The 19,037-nt window shown below is 47.7% G+C and overlaps 1 protein-coding gene across 7 annotated transcripts in view; it reads right to left on the reverse strand.

Moving 5' to 3' along the window:
• The window catches only part of MICU1 (mitochondrial calcium uptake 1), an 84,355-nt gene extending 70,322 nt beyond the window's left edge, over positions 1–14,033 (reverse strand). For 5 of the 7 annotated variants that reach the window (XM_048311344.1, XM_048311343.1, XM_048311339.1 and 2 more), the window contains exons 1-3: positions 13,955–14,033; positions 12,662–12,740; positions 2,847–3,008 (exon numbers count right to left, since the gene is read on the reverse strand). In XM_048311344.1, coding sequence (XP_048167301.1) covers positions 2,847–3,007 — 161 coding nt within the window. In that variant the 5' untranslated portion in view covers position 3,008; positions 12,662–12,740; positions 13,955–14,033. The remainder of the gene's footprint in view (positions 1–2,846; positions 3,009–12,661; positions 12,741–13,954) is intronic. The other 2 variants (XM_048311340.1, XM_048311345.1) reach the window with 2 other exon arrangements.
• Between the last annotated feature and the right edge of the window lie 5,004 nt (positions 14,034–19,037).

Here is a 19,037-nt window from a genome sequence, read left to right on the forward strand (position 1 = left end):
GAAATGAAGCATTAACTAAGTATTTTCAGTCTGTCAGGAAGAGCACTGGTAAGACTCTGCTTACAGAGGTCCCTCTGGGCCCCCAAAGGTACCTTTGCTCCCTTATTTCACTCAGTATTAGATTGATTAACAAGCTTCAGCACCAAAATGCCAATTTAAGTGCTTTCAGATGCCCACAGATTCAGCCAGGAAGGGCTGTGACATGAAGAACAGATCTGCAGCCATTTCGTAACACTCCAAACGGGTATCAGGAACAAGAGAGTACAAGTTTTACACCACTATGAGTAACAGAATATTTTTTATAAACATTAAGCTTGCTACAGACTGTGAGGTTTAGTACTTCTCATATATTACTGCCTCATTTAGAGTAGCCAATGACTGCACCAAGATTAATTTCAATTAATTCAGTTCATTATGCCAATGCCCAGATACTTAATTGCTTCTCTTGCCAGCTGGAAATCCTCAGAGTTTAAGTTATTGCTGAGAAAGGGTAAACTTCATTAGTCTTCTAAGCTCAGCTATTTGCACTGCTCAAGCATTCCTCACCACAGGAAAACTGAGCTGCATTAGCTACTCCTGTTGTATAATAATTTAGAGGAGATACATTCCCCCAAAAGCAGGCAGTAGGACTTCCTGGAGGGCAAGGAAGGCAACAGGAGCAACACTTACCTGCGATGGACCAAAGATCCATCCCACCAACCCACCTCCTATCTTAGGGAACACACAAGTAAGTCTACCTTGCATCATACAACCAGGGGATTTTTTCATATGTATCTTTTCACTCCTTGATTTCTCATCTACCTTTGTGTGAGCTTCCTTACCCCGGCACTGGCTTCTGCTGCTGACCACAGCACATCCTACAGAATCCACCTGAAACACACAGGTTTCAGGCTGCACCTGACAGTCTCCACTTGAGAATTCCTGTCTTTCTTCACACCGTCATAATCTTCTACCTATCTAGCCCAAGAAACTTAAAATGTTCAACTGATCTGGCCTGTTGCATCTTTAATGCCTTAACTGTAAAGAAGTATTTACATATTTACCTGTTAGAACTAATTAATTATACTTACTGCTACTTCCTGTACTAACTCAGGACATGACCACCTGAGTAACTCAGGATGTCATTACAAACATTCTGTCCTCGCCTACTCTCAAACTCTACTGATCACCTAATTTACATATTCAGGACAAAGGAAATTTACACTTCACCCCTTATAACTCTAAACAAAGCTAAAATGTCCACTTGAAAGCCCATTTAAAACTTCCACAGACGTCAGTATGAAGAATTTTCTACATCAAACTTATCAGTTTTGTTCCTTGTTTTATTCAGCAGCTTTATGCCAAGTAATTAATATTGTAAGCTTGGGTGCACTTTTATTTTACAGTTGCTGACGTTGAGGATTTATTTCATGGCTCAGACAGGAAAGGAATACTTGAAAGTCTGTACAATTCTATTTAGTGCTTTATAAATTTACAAAAGACAAAGGAGACAAGGAAGAAGAAGGAAAGGCAGACCAAGTAATAGCAGCAAGTCAGCCTCTCCAGACTGGTGAGAGCTGGGTCTCCTTTGACTGCTTTCTATCAGCAGTCTCAGCTGAGGAAGGTGCCCAAGGGCCCCCAAGGAACAGCAAAGTACTCCACGAGCCAAAAATCCCTCCCTGAAATCCATCCCTGACCCAGCACTCCACATACCACAAGCACCATCCTCCTGATAAAAGCAACACCAACACCTGAAAATGTAGCTGGTTTCAAAAGCAGAGGAACCTGCTACAGAAGGGAGTGATTAACTCCGTGTTTCTGGGACAGCTTTACGTAGGACACTACTGACTTTATGATCATGCTGAGGATAAGGTTTTAAGTGGAAAAACCCCGCTCGCTTCCCTGCTGGAAAAGGGGCGTTATCCTGGCCATTCCCTCAGAGGCACTGACTGCATCAGCGCAGAGCATTAGCAAAATGCAGCACAAAACGGCACTGTGCTAGATCACAGCGTTCTTCCTCCACGCAAGCAACTCCTCTTAGCAGAGAGCCAGCTTTGACAGCTCTAAGGAACAGCCAGAACATTTCCCATCACCTTTCTCCCGCTGCATTAAAACTAGAGCCTTCTAGCCACAGGTGAGCAGAAAGCCAGCAATAAATCACCTGAATATAAGCATGAAAAGAACAGAGGGTTTCAGCAAATACTTTATTTTTAGACTCTAATTGCAGTCACATGCTTGAGTGACACTGCTGGTGCCACACTGCTCCCACATGACAGAAGAGAAGGGAGTCCCTGTTTTACTTCATACATGGCACAGGCCCAGGGTTCAGTGAGAGCCACCTCAGGAAAGCCCAAACATCCCCTTTCTCCCCACAGTTATGGAAATGAGCTTTGAGCCTCAGAGCCCAGGAGGTGTCCTAAGGCTCTGACCCTTAAAATCCACATAAACCCCGTGTGCTGCTACCTTCCCCCCAAGAGACGGACGTCCCCTTCTGCTCCCCTGCTGCACTTCATACACGAAGCAGCCAGCAGACACAAAAAAACCAGAGGAGCACATCCTGGCTGGATGCGCTGTTTCGATCAGAACCTGCGAAAGCGAAGGTTTCTCTCTTCACACCACCACAAACCGCCAGGCAGGGAGGAAATCAGGCAGGAAACCACATCACAGAGCCCGTGTGAGACAACGCCTCAGCCAGCCCCGAGCGTGGTCGCACCCCTGAGCAGCAAATCAGCAATCACCCACAGCCATTCCTCCCATGCAGCAGAAGCAGGACAAGCAGGAACGCTTTGCCGAGTCTCCTGCAGGTCTTAATCCCCGCCGCAGGTACTTACCAGGGGCAGAAGAGAAATTAGATACCCGTATATTACCTCTGCCAAAGGAATCTGGCAGCTGCTGTCACTGCAGTGGTCCCGAGGAAAGCCGCCACCACGAGCCTAGGCCGGGTCCCGGGGTGCGGGGCTGTCCCGTGGTAACGGCGCGACACCGCCGACAGCCCCGCGGCCACGGGCAGGAACCGCAGCCGCAGCATCCTGGGAAACGAGAACACTGCTTTAGGAAAACAACCAAAGCTTCCAGGTGCTGCCGCTCCTAAACAGGAAAAGTTTCACAGAATAACTGTCATGGGCGTTTATCACCTGTTGTGAAAGAGGCACATAATCTGCCTAATGAACAGATTAAATACCTGCAAGCGTTAGGTACTGGCACATACCTGGCTGTCAAATCCAACTACTTACCAGTGTTATTCCAATTCCTCAGCCTTTCCCCAAAACCCTCATCAAGAAGGAATCTCACCTTCCTACAGAGGCTGTGGACTCCCCATCCCTGCAAAGGGGAGGGGGCCAGGCTGGATGAGTCTTGGAGCAACCTGGTCTAGAAGGAAGGTGTCCCAGGCCATGGCAAGGGATTGGAACTGGATGATCTTTAAGGTCCCGTGCAACCCAAACCATTCTGTGATTGCATGAAATATTTGCAGCCTACCTCTCAATTTCCAAGGCATGGAAGATGGCAGGTAGATCTGACAAGCAACTACAGCAAGTAAGAGGCATTTGGCCAGAGGGAAAGCCACAGCTGGATTTTAAGAGGCAAATTAAACCAAATAACAGGGAAACCTATCAAATAAAACCCAACCCAGGCATTTTAAATTTCCCTAAGAAAACCCTACTGTTCTTAAATCACTTTTTTTAGCTAGCCTGGAACAAAACATTTCTATTCAACTGTAAGTACAGGGCAAGTTTCAAAGTGTCAAAACTTACAAAATACAATCCATACCCCACTACACGTGCAGAGGAACAGAGACAAATGGGAAGACAGAGCTACAAATCTAAACCTAATTACAACAGAGAAAAAGGAACCACAGAAACACCACCTCATCACACACCAGCTACAGGAGGCAAAGCAATTTTGGTGGCTCACAGGATTGAAAGCAAAGGGCACATGCTGCCTTTGAAAAGAAAATTTGCTGCATTTTCTTGTGAAATAAAGGTTTTATTTCTGAGGCAGATGCAATTTTTTCAATCACAAGGTCAGCCTTAAAATTGGGAACACAATGGTAAAGGAATGCCCAAAAAAATCACAGAACAGAGGAGCAGCAGCCTAATTTTTCCTTTTATTCCCCATTCTTGCCATTCTACTCACATATTCCCAGGCAGCGAATAACCACAGAATACAAAAATAAAGTCACATCTACTGGCTCCTATTTGCTTCTGCAACACAGGATGCCACCACACCGTTCTGCGAAACAACTTCCAAAAACGAGCATCCCGGGACCGGTTTGTGCAAACACCTCTCCTGTGGGTGGTGTGTTAGGCCATTCCCGCTGCAAAGAGCTGGATCTATCAGTGCCATTTGCTGCAGGTCAGGATTCCACAACGGGGTGATGTGGAATTTGGGAAGGGAACAGACGAAGAGGGAGGGAAGACACACAAAATATTCAGCGGATAGTTCTGGGGGCTGGTATCTTTTAATGCAAGGGATGGTGGAGAAGCACCTGAAGACTTCTTGGCACAATCAAGTAACAAAAAATCATTAACAAATCCCTTAACAGTGTTTTTCTCCTATCAGGTTAAGACTTTTGCCCAGTCCTGGGACAAGGGAGGAGGGATGGAGCACAAGAGGTGGTGGAGGTGGCAAAGCCACAGGCTGCCTGTCCATCCCCACCCCAGTTTATGGGCAAACACCACAAATTCCAGTGCTCACAGTGAATCCATCCAAAGAGCATCCATGTGATATTTATCTGTACTCCCATTAAAATCAGCATTATGGCTTTGTTTATGCCTTTTCAAACAAACAGGTTTGAAATTCAAGATTTAATGGAATGCAGCCAGCTACCGGCACTGTTCTCCAATCGTCTCCAGCTCTGAACAACAATGAGATGGTTATGAAAACAAACTCTGATTTCAAATTTAAAATTATTTCCACTCTACACAAACCCCATGTTCCCATTTCATCTCCAGGGGTGAATTTCTGTTCCATATGCAGAGGAAAAACTGCACGTGTTACTTTTCTCAAGAAGCTATGGTTGCCCTTTCTTGGGTTCCCCATCCTAATTACAGCTTTATATTCCTAACATGTATTGGATAAGGGAAATATTGCCAGTATCATTTAATCAGCCAAAATGAAATTGAGCGTTTACTTGGGAGCTTGAAGAGATTTTTTACAACAGTTCTGATTGTTGGCTTTAGCACTGCATAAATGTTTACTCTGCCTGAGCCTTAAGAAACGCTAAATTATCCGCTTTGTCCCAGCAATCCCCATCCTCAATTCTGCTGGGATGTTTACCCAGAGTGCTCACTTGGTAGCAACTGCCTGAGAGAGCTGAAAGCAGCCAGTTCTCGCAACAGCCCCAAAATAAAGAGCATCCTTATCTCAGAGCAATTAAAAAAAATCCCTTTGGAAGCTGAATTTTCCATCTGCAATTTCCACAATCTCTCACAATTTTCTTTTTTTAAATCAAAAGTGCCATGATATTTGGTATATTTCGTTAAAAACTCCAGGCATTGAAGTCAAGATCACTTGAGAAAGCTGATGCTCACTTTTAGAAAGATTAAAAATAAGCATCTTGTCCTTTGCAGCAATGAAAAGCTCAACACCACAATCTGCAGTAGGGCAAGGAATAAAACTGAAATCAAGAATAAAACTCCCATCAACTGATGTGATTACAGCTTACAATAAGAAACAATCCCAATTCCTGAATGATTTACTACAATAAAAGATTATTTTTTATAGGATACAATGAAGTAGCCCAGAGGAAAAAAAAAAAACGAAAAACCACTTAACTTTTATGTTTGCTTATTTTCATTATTTTGGAGTTATTATGATGTTGTAGCACTACAGCTACAAGGAATCTGCAGATTGTATTTTTGTTTCCAAGAGATAAGCCAGCCTTACCTTAAATTCTTGCTCAGAACAGCTCTACAGTTACTGTCAGAGGTTGAATTAATATCCTTGGACAGAAGAAATAGTTGGGGCTTTTTTCCAGAACAGAATGACCCATCTACTTTTATTTATGCCACAATGCATAGGTTTGGTTTATTTTAAGCAGAAGAGTCAACTGAGAGACTCAAACCCACTAGGAAAACACCACTTCCAACCCAAGACAAAACAGGCTCCATTCAAACTGAGACCATCCAAGTCCCTTGGAAAGAAGAAATGCAACATTATTTCAACAGTTACATCCCTTCTGGCTTGATGTGGCTGTCTGATTTCCCCAAACAGTGATCCTCTCTGTCTGCTAATCTGTTCTCCAAGGAAATTGAGACAAGCTGTCCACCTCTCCCCCCGTCTTTCCAGAGCTCTGGATTTTTTCAGTGCAGATAAGAACTGGAAGATCTCAACTCATGCATCCTATTTAAGATACCAAAAGAAGAGAACAAAAAGACTTGCTCCTGTTTTTCCAGCCCCCTAATTAGCTGATGGCTCCAAGACTGAAAGCACTAAGCAGCCCAGCCTGGGAGAAAGGGACTCCCCACACCTGGGTACCCTCCAGCACCGAACTTTGTGTAGCCCTTTTGGGGATCCAGAGCAGATAAAACACTTGAAGCAGCATTTTGGTGTCAAAACTGGCCTCGGCAAGGCAAGCATGTTAGAGGGAGAACAGTAATTTAATAAGCCAGTGGGTGTTTAAGTTTTAATCAGAGAAGGGGTCACAGGCACTTCTTATTTGAAGAATTTCCCTAGGACATGGTAAGCCCATGAATTAGTGCAGAATGTCAACTGTAAATTTAAATTAAATATACTGATATGCAGTAAGATCTTCTGAAAAAAAAAAAAAAATGCATTTACGAGGCACTATTTAGGCATAAAAACTCCTGCAGGGACTGGCTGAGATGGAGTCACTAAGAACTCAAAGAGCTTTCTAGAGCTGTGTGTTTATTAAAGAGCCAAGATTGACGTTGCCAGAGCACATCAAGACATCCTGACCCAGCAGATGCTGTAGCAAAATTCCTCACCTGTTCCCATCTCAGCCCCTGTCAATTATCCCTCAGCCATGCTCATTGAAGCCAGAGCCAACAGCAGAAGAATGAGGGTAATAGCTCCCAGATCTCCTGTCTCCGGCTTCTTGAGAGGATTGGGAAGAGGGGAAGGAAAAATTAAAATGGGTAAAGAAGCACAACAAATCCAGTGGGAAGGAAGAGTCAATACACAAGGGAAAGGGTGAAGCAATCAGGAGAGAAGTTTCACCATTAACATGGAGATCCATAAACCAGGGGGAAAGAAAACCTCATAGCATCAACCTGCCAAAATTGGTTATGACTTCTCCTTCCCAGAGCAGCTGGGGCTGCCCCTGGATCCCTGGCAGTGTCCAAGGCCAGCCTGGACATCGGGGCTTGGAGCAGCCTGGGATAGTGGGAGGTGTCCCTGCCCATGGCAGAGGGGTGGAACTGGATGGGCTTTGAGGTCCTTTCCAACCCAAACCATTCTATTATTCCATGAAATGTGTATAAGAGTAACTCCTAAGAGGGTGCCAGGAGGTGCATTCCAGCTAATGAAACGTCTGGATCCACTCCTTCCCCACTTCCAAGACAGACCCAACAGCTCCTGCTCTTTTCCCCTCCAAATTTTCAGCTTACCCAGCGCAATTTCAAGATAAAGGATTACACATCTTATTGAAGCTATTGCCCTACCAAGACACATAAATCAGTTTGGGGAAAATGAAATCTAGCACCAAAAGTAATTTCTCCTCGGGTAGGAGATTGGGGAAATATTTGATCACATTAATTTTGCTGGAGAGAAGAACCACATTTGTTTCAGAGCACGATTCAAATTGATGTAGAGTCTACCAAGTATCAATCAATGCAGAAACCTAAGCCATAGCCTGGCAATTTCTTTTTAACTGTCATTGCAGTAAAGTTTCACCTCTTCCTAAAATCCTCAGCCCTGAAAATGCCCAATTCCCAACCCTACAACTCTGTAACTACACCCGGCCGTGGCTCAGCCTCCTTTCAGGGATGATCAGTGACATCCCTCACCTCATGAGCTGCTTTATTCTGCCAAATAATTGTACTGATTTTCAGGGCTAAGTAGAGAAGATGCTGCATTGCAAAGACACACACAAGCTTTTAGATTCAGCTTTAATAAAGCATTTTTAGTAATTGCAACTAGATTATTTATAAGGATGTAGCACAGTAGCTGGTTTGGGCTTCCTTTGAAAGGGAGACAGGAGTGTTTACATCCTGGGGAAAGACTTTGGTGCCACTAAACTGGCAGAAGAAATCTGGCAAACTCAAGAGCAACACCAAATTTAACCTGCAAGCTGAGTCACCAGAGGATCTGAGTGTGGATGGACGCAACCACCACGAAGAACAGCTTTTGAGACACAAATGAAAAATGAATGTACCCAAACAGAGTAAACTGGTCCCATCTGTTGCAGCAGCACTGAAAATAGCACCTCCAGCAAGGATAAAATATTTCCTTGCTACTTCAGACAGTCAGACTCCAGCAATGCACTGTAGGTTTCTAAGAGGCAGCTATAAACTTCCACAGAAACAAATGCCAAATGCTGCTTTTTCCTGGTTAAAGCTTTCCCTTCCCTTCCTCCACCCAAAATGCAGCACATTCCTTGGGCTTTTCTATCTAGAAAAGATTACAGCAAACCCCAGCCATGAAAAACTCCCTAGCAACACCTCCATAGATGTCAGAGGTAACTTAGCTGTAAAAACAAAAACCAACCAAAAAACTTCTCACCCTTTATTAAGGATAACAATCCTGCTTCACAAGCTACTTCTACCCTAATCAGCAAGGTGACATTTTCTTTTGCTAGTTGCTATTCCCAAATAATCAGGTTGCCTTTGCAAACCAGCCACAAGCCAGTGCACCAGAGCAGAGGTATCTCCACACTAATCTGAGGAGCAAAGGATCATCAAAGAACTGTTGGCAGAGGGGTAGGAAACATAACACATTTACCTTTTCCTCTAAAAAGTTACAGCCAGGGGGAATGCATCTGCCCAATGACCTGACTCATTTAACTTGCCTTGCACTATCTGTGTCTATGGGGAGTGACTTCCCTGAGAATTCCTAACTTTTCCACTTTTCCACTCTCCTTGAAGTTCCTGCCCTTTCCCAGCCAACAGTCACCCATCTGCATGCACCTCACAACAAACAAAAAAATCTCAGAGTAGTCAAATTTAAGAAATGTTTATGGCTCATCTGGCTCCAAGAAAACCAGCATTAACTCCTAATGAATAAACATGAAAAATTAATTCTGGAAGAGAAAAATGTAAGTTACCTGAGAAGAAAGCAAAAGCCTCTCTAGGCTGACAAGGTGACAGTTTGGCAGGCTTGAGTTACCTGGAGATACAATTCCAGCTCCAGAAAGAGACAAAGGTTTTGTGAAGGGAGACAGGCAGTGGATTGTCTCAGAATTTGATACGGTGAAGTCTGAATTTCTCTGTGACAAGGAGGAAAAAGATTTGTGAACCCCCCAAGAACCTGAATATCACCATGTGGTAATTTCTCCTTGGCTGAAGTTGACTTTTAAACAGAAACATCACCTACGGCCACGTGCTCCTTTAGAAAATGCTTCTTCCTGCTCAAAGAGCCACACTTTGGTGGCTTTATTTTCTATCCAAAGAAATTTTAAATTAAAAAAACTTACCGAAACAAAAAAATTCACAGCACCTGTGTTTCACCTACCAGATGGAGATTGTTTGGGAATTCAGGAGAAGATTACAGCATTGCTTTCCCCCAAAAAACGAAAAGCAAGTCTGAATCACAGCAGTTGCTTTTTCAGCAACACATTGTTGGATTAGCTTGAACTTCAGAGAGAAGAAAAGAACATGGATAAGCCAGGCTAGTGCTTTTAGAACACAGCCCGAGGAGCTCGGTTTCAGCAGGAAAAAGCCAGCAGCAAACACTTGGCTCCATCCAAGTGGGCAGGCAAGCAGCACACCTTAGGTACCTGTCTGTATCACAACTGAGATTTTTGTGACAAAAATCCCACTGCTCTTCTAGCTCCTGAAGCAAAAATGCCAGAGATGGGAAGTTTGCACCAAACGAATGAAAACACAGGAATTCAGGTGGTGGTACAGAACACAACTGGTCCACACAGTCACTGGGGCTGACACAGCAGCTTTGTCTGCACCACGGACAGGCTACCAGTTCTGGAGCCACACAGATTCCCAGCGCTCAGGTTTCAGGCACAGGTCAGCTGCAACTTTGCTTGTCTCAAACCACGACCTTCTTTCTTTTTGTCTACACGAGGATCTCAGATTTCACTTCACAGAGCTAAAGTAAGAGAAACAACTACGAATTTTAGCTTGAGTGACCCTGGAGACGCAGAAAAAAGCCCCAACCCAGCCCTTGTGCCAGTCCCAGCACAAAATTCCCAGTTACAACCATCAGTGCTTCTGGTTCTTCCAACCTTGTCCTGCCCCACATCCACAGAAAAGGAGCTTTTCACATGGTGGGACTGCAATTAAAAGCTACTCTCAAGAGAGGTTAAATCCAGAATGCATGGAAGCAAACACCATAGCAGGTTTGTCTGGGGGGAAAAAAAAAAAAGCCACTGCACTCACAGACAGGGCAGCAGACAAACATAACCCAGAATTTACTACCCAAGGACTTCTCAGGAAAGTCCACAGAAGCCACAGTAAAACAACTCATGATCTAACAGTCTATTTTTCCTGTTTTAAAGTATCTTAAATCTAAAACTAAGAGGTGAGGCTGCCACAGGCTTCGGATGGTGTGTGCTTAGGGAGACAAAGTGCCTCAGGCTCTACTCACTTTCTGCTACAAGTCCATGTATTTTTTACTTGAAGTGTCAAACGCATCACCCTAAAGATAAATATTCATCCTCAGCCTTCCAGTACTAACGAAAGAGTTGGAGAATGGTTCTGGACAAGGACATGAAGCAAAAGGACAAGGGGGAGTGGCTTCCCAGTGCCAGAGGGCAGGGATGGATGGGATATTGGGAAGGGATTGTTCCCTGGCAGGGTGGGCAGGCCCTGGCACAGGGTGCCCAGAGCAGCTGGGGCTGCCCCTGGATCCCTGGCAGTGTCCAAGGCCAGGCTGGACATTGGGGCTTGGAGCAGCCTGGGACAGTGGAAGGTGTCCCTGCCCATGGCAATGGGTAGAACTGGATGATTGTTAATGGCCTTTCCATGATTCTGTGTTTAAGAGGGAGCCACACCATTTACACCACACTTTTCCTAAAAAAAATCAGTTTAAAAAAGAAAGGCAATATTCATCTCAAAGGTGTACACCACCCTGGGTAACTGTTCCCTGCTAAATTATCCCAGACAACATCGTCCCACCCAAAGCCACATCTACACCAAGACACTTTTTCACTGACACCCTTGCAACATCCCAACAGGAAAACAAAGCACCTGGAATAAATATAATTAAGGTTATTTTTATTGTTGTACACAAGCATCCTCAGCCCCACTGCACTGAGCTGTGTTAAAATATTGGGCCCCAATATGTCAACTGGGAACTTGGGAAGAAAAAACCAAGTATTTCGATATCCCAGCTCACTTCAGGAAGTGTTACTGCAGCAACTGGAACAGCAAGAAAGAATGTGTTTTTATAATAAACTTAATATGATGCAGAACTTACTTTGCTCAAGAAAACCAAAATGGTTATTTCCACATTCCAGATCTAAACATGCTGATGGCTCCCTCAATTATCACCTGAAAAATGTAACACTTCTGCGATGCTACTTCAAAGCCCTGCCCAGACTTCAAATGATTTGCAAGTCTTGCAGTTTGTTCTGTTAAGCAGCCTGAGGACAATGGGACCATCTCTCTTCAAACTCTGCTGGGAGCTTACCCAGGAACCCGGGAGGTGCAACAGGAACCTGCACGGAGAAGTGACACAGACACCAGAGACACACAGGGCACTCCAGAGGGTCCCCAGCAGGCAGACAGTAATGATGGAGTCAAGGCACATCATTCTTTTTCCTCCAGGGCATGGGATTTCAGCTTCTTTAGTTCAGGAAGCATTAGGGAATATCACAAAAGTTTCTGCAGAAAATGGGTCATTGGGAGAACAAGCCACTTTCACAAGGAAATAAAGAGGGGTTACGTGAGCTTAAGAGTCACTGTAAACACCTTCCACTGTCCCAGGCTGCTCCAAGCCCCAGTGTCCAGCCTGGCCTTGGGCACTGCCAGGGATCCAGGGGCAGCCCCAGCTGCTCTGGGCACCCTGTGCCAGGGCCTGCCCACCCTCCCAGGGAACAATTCCTTCCCAATAGCCCATCCATCCCTGCCCTCTGGCACTGGGAAGCTATTAAATGCTCTGCTGCTCCAGATGGACAAATACATAGTTTAAGCATCTTTTATTAGCTTTGGTTGTCTGTTTGTTGGGGCTTTTTTTTATACCTCCCTATGTTCAAACACATTTTTAGTGAGCACTTAAGGTTTTTTGGTGTTGGGGTTTTTTTTACATTTTACGAAAGTGGCACAACTGAGGCTGGGTTGACAGAAAGCTACAGGCAGACAAACTTCTTCCAGGGCTCATTGTGCCCAAGCACCTGCACCAGGGAAGTCAGCAGAACTTTGCACACTGCCAAAAGGCAACTCATTCTCCTACAGCTTTAAGACAAGGCCCAAGGGAACGCTTCAGGACAAGAATAATTCCACACAGGGTATATTAAGGGTAACAATCAACCAAATGATTAATTCATCAGAGTTAAAGCACTTGAGAGCAGTGAGTTGCACGGCCCAGCACTCAGCAACACCATCCTCACCTGTAGCGTGTTTGTTCCCAGTTTGCAGGTCAAGAGGTCACAGAGAAGACAGGGAAGTATTTCTCAGCTGGGCTGTGTTCTAAACACGAGAAAGAAACATAATAAAGATCATAACTTTGTGCTGCACACAATTTCCCTCCTGGCAGTCATGCCCTGCAATGCTTACACATATCGACCTCAGGAAATGCATCTCAGACTGCGCCAAAAAAAGCCAGGAGGGGGAAAATGGTCAACAGCTGAATAAAGGAATTAAAGAGAAGCCAGGCCTTTAACTCAAGCCCGAGCTGGCAATGAGGGTTCTAGAGAAGAAACCTCCAAAAATCCTGCCTGGTTTGACCTGCCCACCCCCCCTAGACCCCACTAAAAACAGTCAGATTTACCGTCTTTCCCAAGCAGCTCATTAAACTACAGGCAAGTACAGAACACATAAATCAGGTCGTGATAAACATCAGGCATTTCTACGCTCTGAGCAGTTTATTAACTCTAAAGTTTATTCACCCTAAAGGTTTTCCGACGCAAACTGCTCATCAAACACAGCTAGGGCCATTCAGCGGAGTTAAAGCTTTAAAGAGCCTCTATTAAGAGAAAGTCGTTTGCCATAAGCTCTAACTAACACACGACAATAACTCACAAAGCCCGGGCTGCGCCGCCGGCGATCCCGCACCCAGCAATAAAACTATTCCAAACCTAACTCCTCGCACAGTGTGAGAGCTCCCCAAAACACTCCCTGCAGGGCCCCTCGGCCCAGAGCGCCGGCGGGATCCCTCCTTCCTCTGAGCGCCGCGATGGAGCCCCAGAGCCGCGGGTTTATTCCACAGGGGTGAAGTCACCGTGTTACCGCGGGACTCGGGGATGGAGAAGCCAGAACACGGCATCCTGAGCCCCGTGTGTGCCGGAAAATCTGTTTTTCTCGGGCAGCACCTCTGTCTCAGCCCCGGTGCCTAGGACCCCTCAGTCCCGGGACCCTCCAGCAACGGGAGGAAGGACCCTCCCATTCCCGGGGCCTGCGACTTCCCCTAGCCCCGAGACCCGCTTCCACTGCCGGGGCCCGGGAACCCCTCCTCAGCCCTCGGGACTCCCCTCAGCCCTATGGCCTAAGAAGACCCCCATATTCCGGGGCCTTGAACTTCCCCCAGGGCCCGGGAGTCCCCCCAGCTCCGGTCCTGGGACCCACTCAGCCCAGGCCCCCCTCAACCTCCGGGCCCAGAACGCCGCAGCCCCGGGACCATGAACTCCCCAGCCCTGAGCCGTCCGCCCTTCCCCACCTCCGGGCCCCCTCACGCCCCTGCTCACCGCAGCCCTCAGCCGCTCCCGCCGCCCCGCCCACCGCGCGCGCTTCCGGGAGCGGGGCCTGCGTACAGGGGCGCGGTCGGGGGGGCGTGGCCTGTTCCTGGTGGGCGTGGTCTGCCCGTGGTGGGCGTGGCCTGTTCCTGGTGGGCGTGGCCTCGGCGTTTGCCGGGCGCCGTGAGGTGTTCGGAGGTCGGTGCGGGTTTTGGGGGGGGTCCGTGCGTGTGTAAGGGTTCAGAAACATCTTTGTGTAGGTCATGAGAGGCTTTTATACAGCGTGTGGTGAGTGTTCCTACGGGTCCTGCGTGTAGGAGCTGAGGGGATTGGGTACGGGGCCTGAAAGAGCGTGTGTGGGGCCTCAGGGGCTTATACACATACTGAAAGGCCCGTATGTAGGGTCTCAGGGGCCTATATATATATACATGTGGGTTCTTTAAGGTCTGTGTATAAGGTCTGAGGGGCCCACCGGAATAGATAGTCTGAAAGGTCTGTATATAGGGTCTGAGGAGCCTATAAACATATATATATATATGCTGAAAGGTCTGTATATAGTGTCTCAGGGGCCTATCTATGGTGTATAGAGATATATATATATATGCTCTGAAAGGCCTGTCTATAGGGTCTCAGGGGCCCATATCTATAGGTCCTTCAAGGCCTGTGTATAGTGTACAAGGAGAATATTTATAGGTCCTGAATGGCCTGTCTATAGGGTCTGAGGGGCTTATGTATAGGTCCTGAAAGGCTTGTATGCAGTGTACAGAGAGCATCTCTATAGGTCCTGGGTAGCAGGGCTGAAGGACTTGTGTACAGGGCCTGAAAGAGTGGTATATGGGGTCTCAGGGGCTTCTATATATGTGTGTAATCATAGAATCATAGGATGTTAAGGGGTTGGAAAGGATCTTAAAGATCATCTCATTCTGCCATGGGCAGGGACACCTTCCACTGTCCCAGGCTGCTCCAAGCCCCAATGTCCAGCCTGGCCTTGGACACTGCCAGGGATCCAGGGGCAGCCCCAGCTGCTCTGGGCACCCTGTGCCAGGGCCTGCCCACCCTCCCAGGGAGGAATTCCTTCCTTCCCCGGGGTCGTGGGTGGGTGTGTCAGCAGCTGCCGCCGTGCCCAGCAGCTCAGGAATGGGATGGCAGCGGGAAGGGAAAGTGAGAAAGGCACGCCTGGGTCATGTGCACCTCGGCATCTAGATCAGAGGGAGGATTCACTGCTGAGGAGGCTAATTTTAGGTATTTTAATTTTAGTTGCTTCCAGATGCCTCTTAGGTTGGCTCTCCTCAGGCTTTAATGTACCCCCCGTTAAAAAACACATTTTCTGGAGGCATAAATAGACAACGATTGCTCTTGAGGAATACAGGAGGCTGCTGAATCCTGACACTGCCCTCCCACAGCAAGAACGCCGCAGGGATTTTTAGGATGAACCTTTTGTTGAGGCTTAAGGGGATCCCAGAGGTTTAGAGGGGTCTCTGTGGGGCTGAGGTCTGGCCATCTCCAGATCCCAAAAAGGGGTGGGAAAAGCAGCCAGCAAACACTGGCATGTTTGGGTAACTCAGGTCTGAGTCCTGTGATGAGACAGGGATCACCATCCTGCCCAGTCCAGAGGAATTTTCCCCCCCTATCCTATTGCTCCACGAGAAGCTGGGCAGTGCTCAGCTTACGGAAGGTGGCCAGCACCATTCCTTTATTGGCACGTGGACTCTGCCCCCCATCTCAGGGCTGTGCTGTTTTATCTGCAGTAACCTGAAAACACCAACCTTTCTTCTAAATAAAGGGAGATGAAATGCCCTTGGAGCTGGGATCCTCCTGAATTTCCTCATCCACCTATGCCCGATGCACCTGCAGGATTTTGCATCAATCTCCAGGTGCCAGATTCTGCTGTATCACAGCCCTGGACATCTGTAGGAGTAAAATTGGCTAATCCTAAATTTAAATACCATGGGGAAAGTGATGAATCTATGAACTAAAAGATCCTTTAGGTTTTTTTTCTTCCTAGCTGGCTTATTTAATCCAAGAACTTTGGGGCTTGAGCAGGTTTTCCAAAGTGATAGCTTTGCCTATGGCTTATCACACACCCACTTTCTCTTACATCAGTGGGTTTTTTTTGCAGGAGGGAACAATCCATGCCTGTCTTGGCAGTGTTGGGATGGTTGATGAGGGTTTGAAGCTTGAATTTTCCACTTCAGCCTTTCCCACTGCAATAATATTAATTGCAAACGCTGGTGTGCTTTTCTCCAGCAATTCTTCTCAGGAGCAGCTTTCCAATATTCAGCCAGCTGTAATTATAAGCACCAGGAGAAAGCCTTGTTAAATACATTATTTTATTTAGGTTTTCCGAGAGTGGAAGATGCTTCTAGCAGGAGCTATTTGACCTAAAATGACAGGGTTTCATTTTGGTGCCAATATCCTCACCCTTCCGACTCCCTGCGCCTTGGGGAGCCATTCCCTGCTGGCTCATTTAATTGCCTGGGGTATTGATCTCAGGACTCACATTTAATTCCCATTTTTGTGCTTTGCAGTGAGTGCCCACACACTCAGCACGGGTTTGCTAATGAATTTTTGCCCTTTCTGCTGCCCTGAGCCTTTGCTCACAGCCCGTCTTCCCCCACCTCTGCCAAATATTCCCTGGAAATGTTTAAACTCTGACTAAAATTTTATTTTCGGTCATTCCCAGCTCCTCTTTAATGATAAATAAAGATCTAAATACAGAATATGAGTGGCTGGAGGAGTAAGGAATAGGAGAGGGTTGGGGCAGGGTCTGCTCGCCGTGCCCATCCCTGTCCTCCCTTGGAGCTGCCGGCACCGATCCCTGTAGGAAGCCCCATGAGGAGGACAGCACAGGCTCATCCTAAAGATGTCTGTGCTCAGCCAGGCAAAAAGAAGTGTAGGGGTGGGTGGTTTATGGTGAGAAGAGGTGGCTCTGCCCCAAAGGGACCTCCCCGGGACCTTTGTCATCCTGGGGCTTCCTTCCTCCCCCTTTCCTGCTTTTCTAATATTTTCTTTTCCAGCTCCTCCAGGCTGCATTAACCACAGTTTTGCCATTTTTAGGCTTTTAATCCCACTGTGCTGGGATGCTGGGAACTGTCCCAGGGAGAGGCTGATGTCGCAGAGAGGGAAACCCTGGCTGTGGTCCATGAGGTGACTCCTTTGCCGGGATGTGCGTGGGAACATCATCTACTGTGGAGTCATCACTGAGGGCTTTGCTACTCGAAATCCTTGTTTTGAAGCATTTTTCCTTCTGCCATCAGTTTTCAACATGACAGGAGAGAGAGGGAAATACGACAAGCAGGGATCAAGCAAAGACTCATTCCGGTCTGAGCAATGAAGCTCGGGAGCAGCTGCTGCTGCAATTTGTCTCCTTGATTTTCCAAGAAAAAGCAAATAATCATTGAAATGCTAAATGTGTGGAGTTGGAAAGACAGTGGGTAAATCCTTCCAGAAGGACACAGTTGAAGCTTCAACCATGTTTTCCCAGCCAACAAAGAGAAAGAAGGGAAAGCTCTTCCCTGCAGGAAAAACCCAGCCAGAAATGAGGACTGAGATGGAGGATTGCTCAGGGACAATCTCCAAAATGACATTGCTTGGGGAAAAGCTTAGAGCAACCCATCAGGACTTGTGGAAAGCAGCACTGGAGGGAGGTGGGGATGGAAAAAGGAGTGTTGTGGTGGTGTGGGTGATGCTGAAGCACATTTGTGTCATCCCATGACTTGGTCGTGCTCCTCTCCATATTTTTAGAAACAGAGGGGTAAATAACAGCCCGAGTCTCTCAGCCCACGAGTCCCTGATGCCCTCAGCAACGTCCAGCCTTCTCACAGCTTTTTCCCCATTCGTTCCCAGAGCATCCTCCTCTCCTCACCTGCCAGGAGGTGTTGCCCCATTGCTCCACAGCAAGAACCCAGGCTCCTCAACTTCAAAAAATGGCAGTATTGCAGGATCCCAGGTGCTTTTAAGCCACGGAAGTGCTTCAGTCCCCGCTGGAATGGTGTCACTGCTGCACATGGGAACTGCTTGTGCATTAATATTTTTTAAAGCTCCATTTTCTAACGAGCAGTTGTGGGGCCACTTCCAACATTAAAAGCGATAGGCTCATTTCCCTTCTGGACTATTCCTTCTCAGGAATTAAAAAGCAGCTGCCATCAGTGCTGTAGTAACTCTTGGGCCAGAGGAAAAAGTCTTTTCTAAGAAAAATAATCCACATACATCATCTTTCAAGAGCAAGCTGAGCACAGATTGCTTATTTAGCCCAGGTGCTGCAAGGTCTACGCTGGCAGCCCAGCCCACCATGTCTGCAATACATATATATATATATATATATATATATATGTTTTTTGATCACATACTTTTCATACCCTTCATTGAAACTGCTACTGGGTGCGGTGCCAGTCAGCACCCCAAATCCCTGTGCTACCCCCACGCTGCATCCCCAGGGCCATGGTGGTGCCTTTGCTGCACCCCATCTTCCTGCAGCCTCTCCCTGGTGAACTCCCTCCCCAGTGCTCCCCGTCTCCCTGCATCCCCTCCCCAGTGCATCCCTGCACCCCTTTCCCGGTGCTCCCCGTCTCCCTGCATCCCCTCCCCAGTGCATCCCTGCGCCCCTTTCCCGGTGCTCCCCGTCTCCCTGCATCCCCTCCCCAGTGCATCCCTGCGCCCCTTTCCCGGTGCTCCCCGTCTCCCTGCATCCCCTCCCCAGTGCATCCCTGCACCCCTTTCCCGGTGCTCCCCGTCTCCCTGCATCCCCTCCCCGGCCGTTCTCCCTTCGGGGTCCCCCCGCGCCCCCGCCCTCTCCTCCCAGCCCCGCCCATCGCCGGCCCCGCCCCTCTTGGCCCCGCCCCCTCACCCCCGCCGAGTACTTTCCGTGCCCTCGGGCCCGCGCAGGGCTCCGCCCACCGACCAATGGCCTCTCTGGGCCGCCCGCCCGCTGAGCGCCGATTGGCTGTGTGAGCCCCGGGCCGGCCGGAGGGGCGCCGCGATTGGCCAGCGGCGCCGGCTGGCCCCGCCCAGCTGCTCCCCGCGCGCCCGCCCCGCCCCGCCCCGCCCGGGCGGCAGCAGCACCGCCGCCGCCGCCGCCGCCGCCGCAGCGTGGGGC

Source organism: Corvus hawaiiensis, chromosome 8, assembly GCF_020740725.1.
Source record: "Corvus hawaiiensis isolate bCorHaw1 chromosome 8, bCorHaw1.pri.cur, whole genome shotgun sequence".
NCBI lineage: Eukaryota > Metazoa > Chordata > Aves > Passeriformes > Corvidae > Corvus > Corvus hawaiiensis.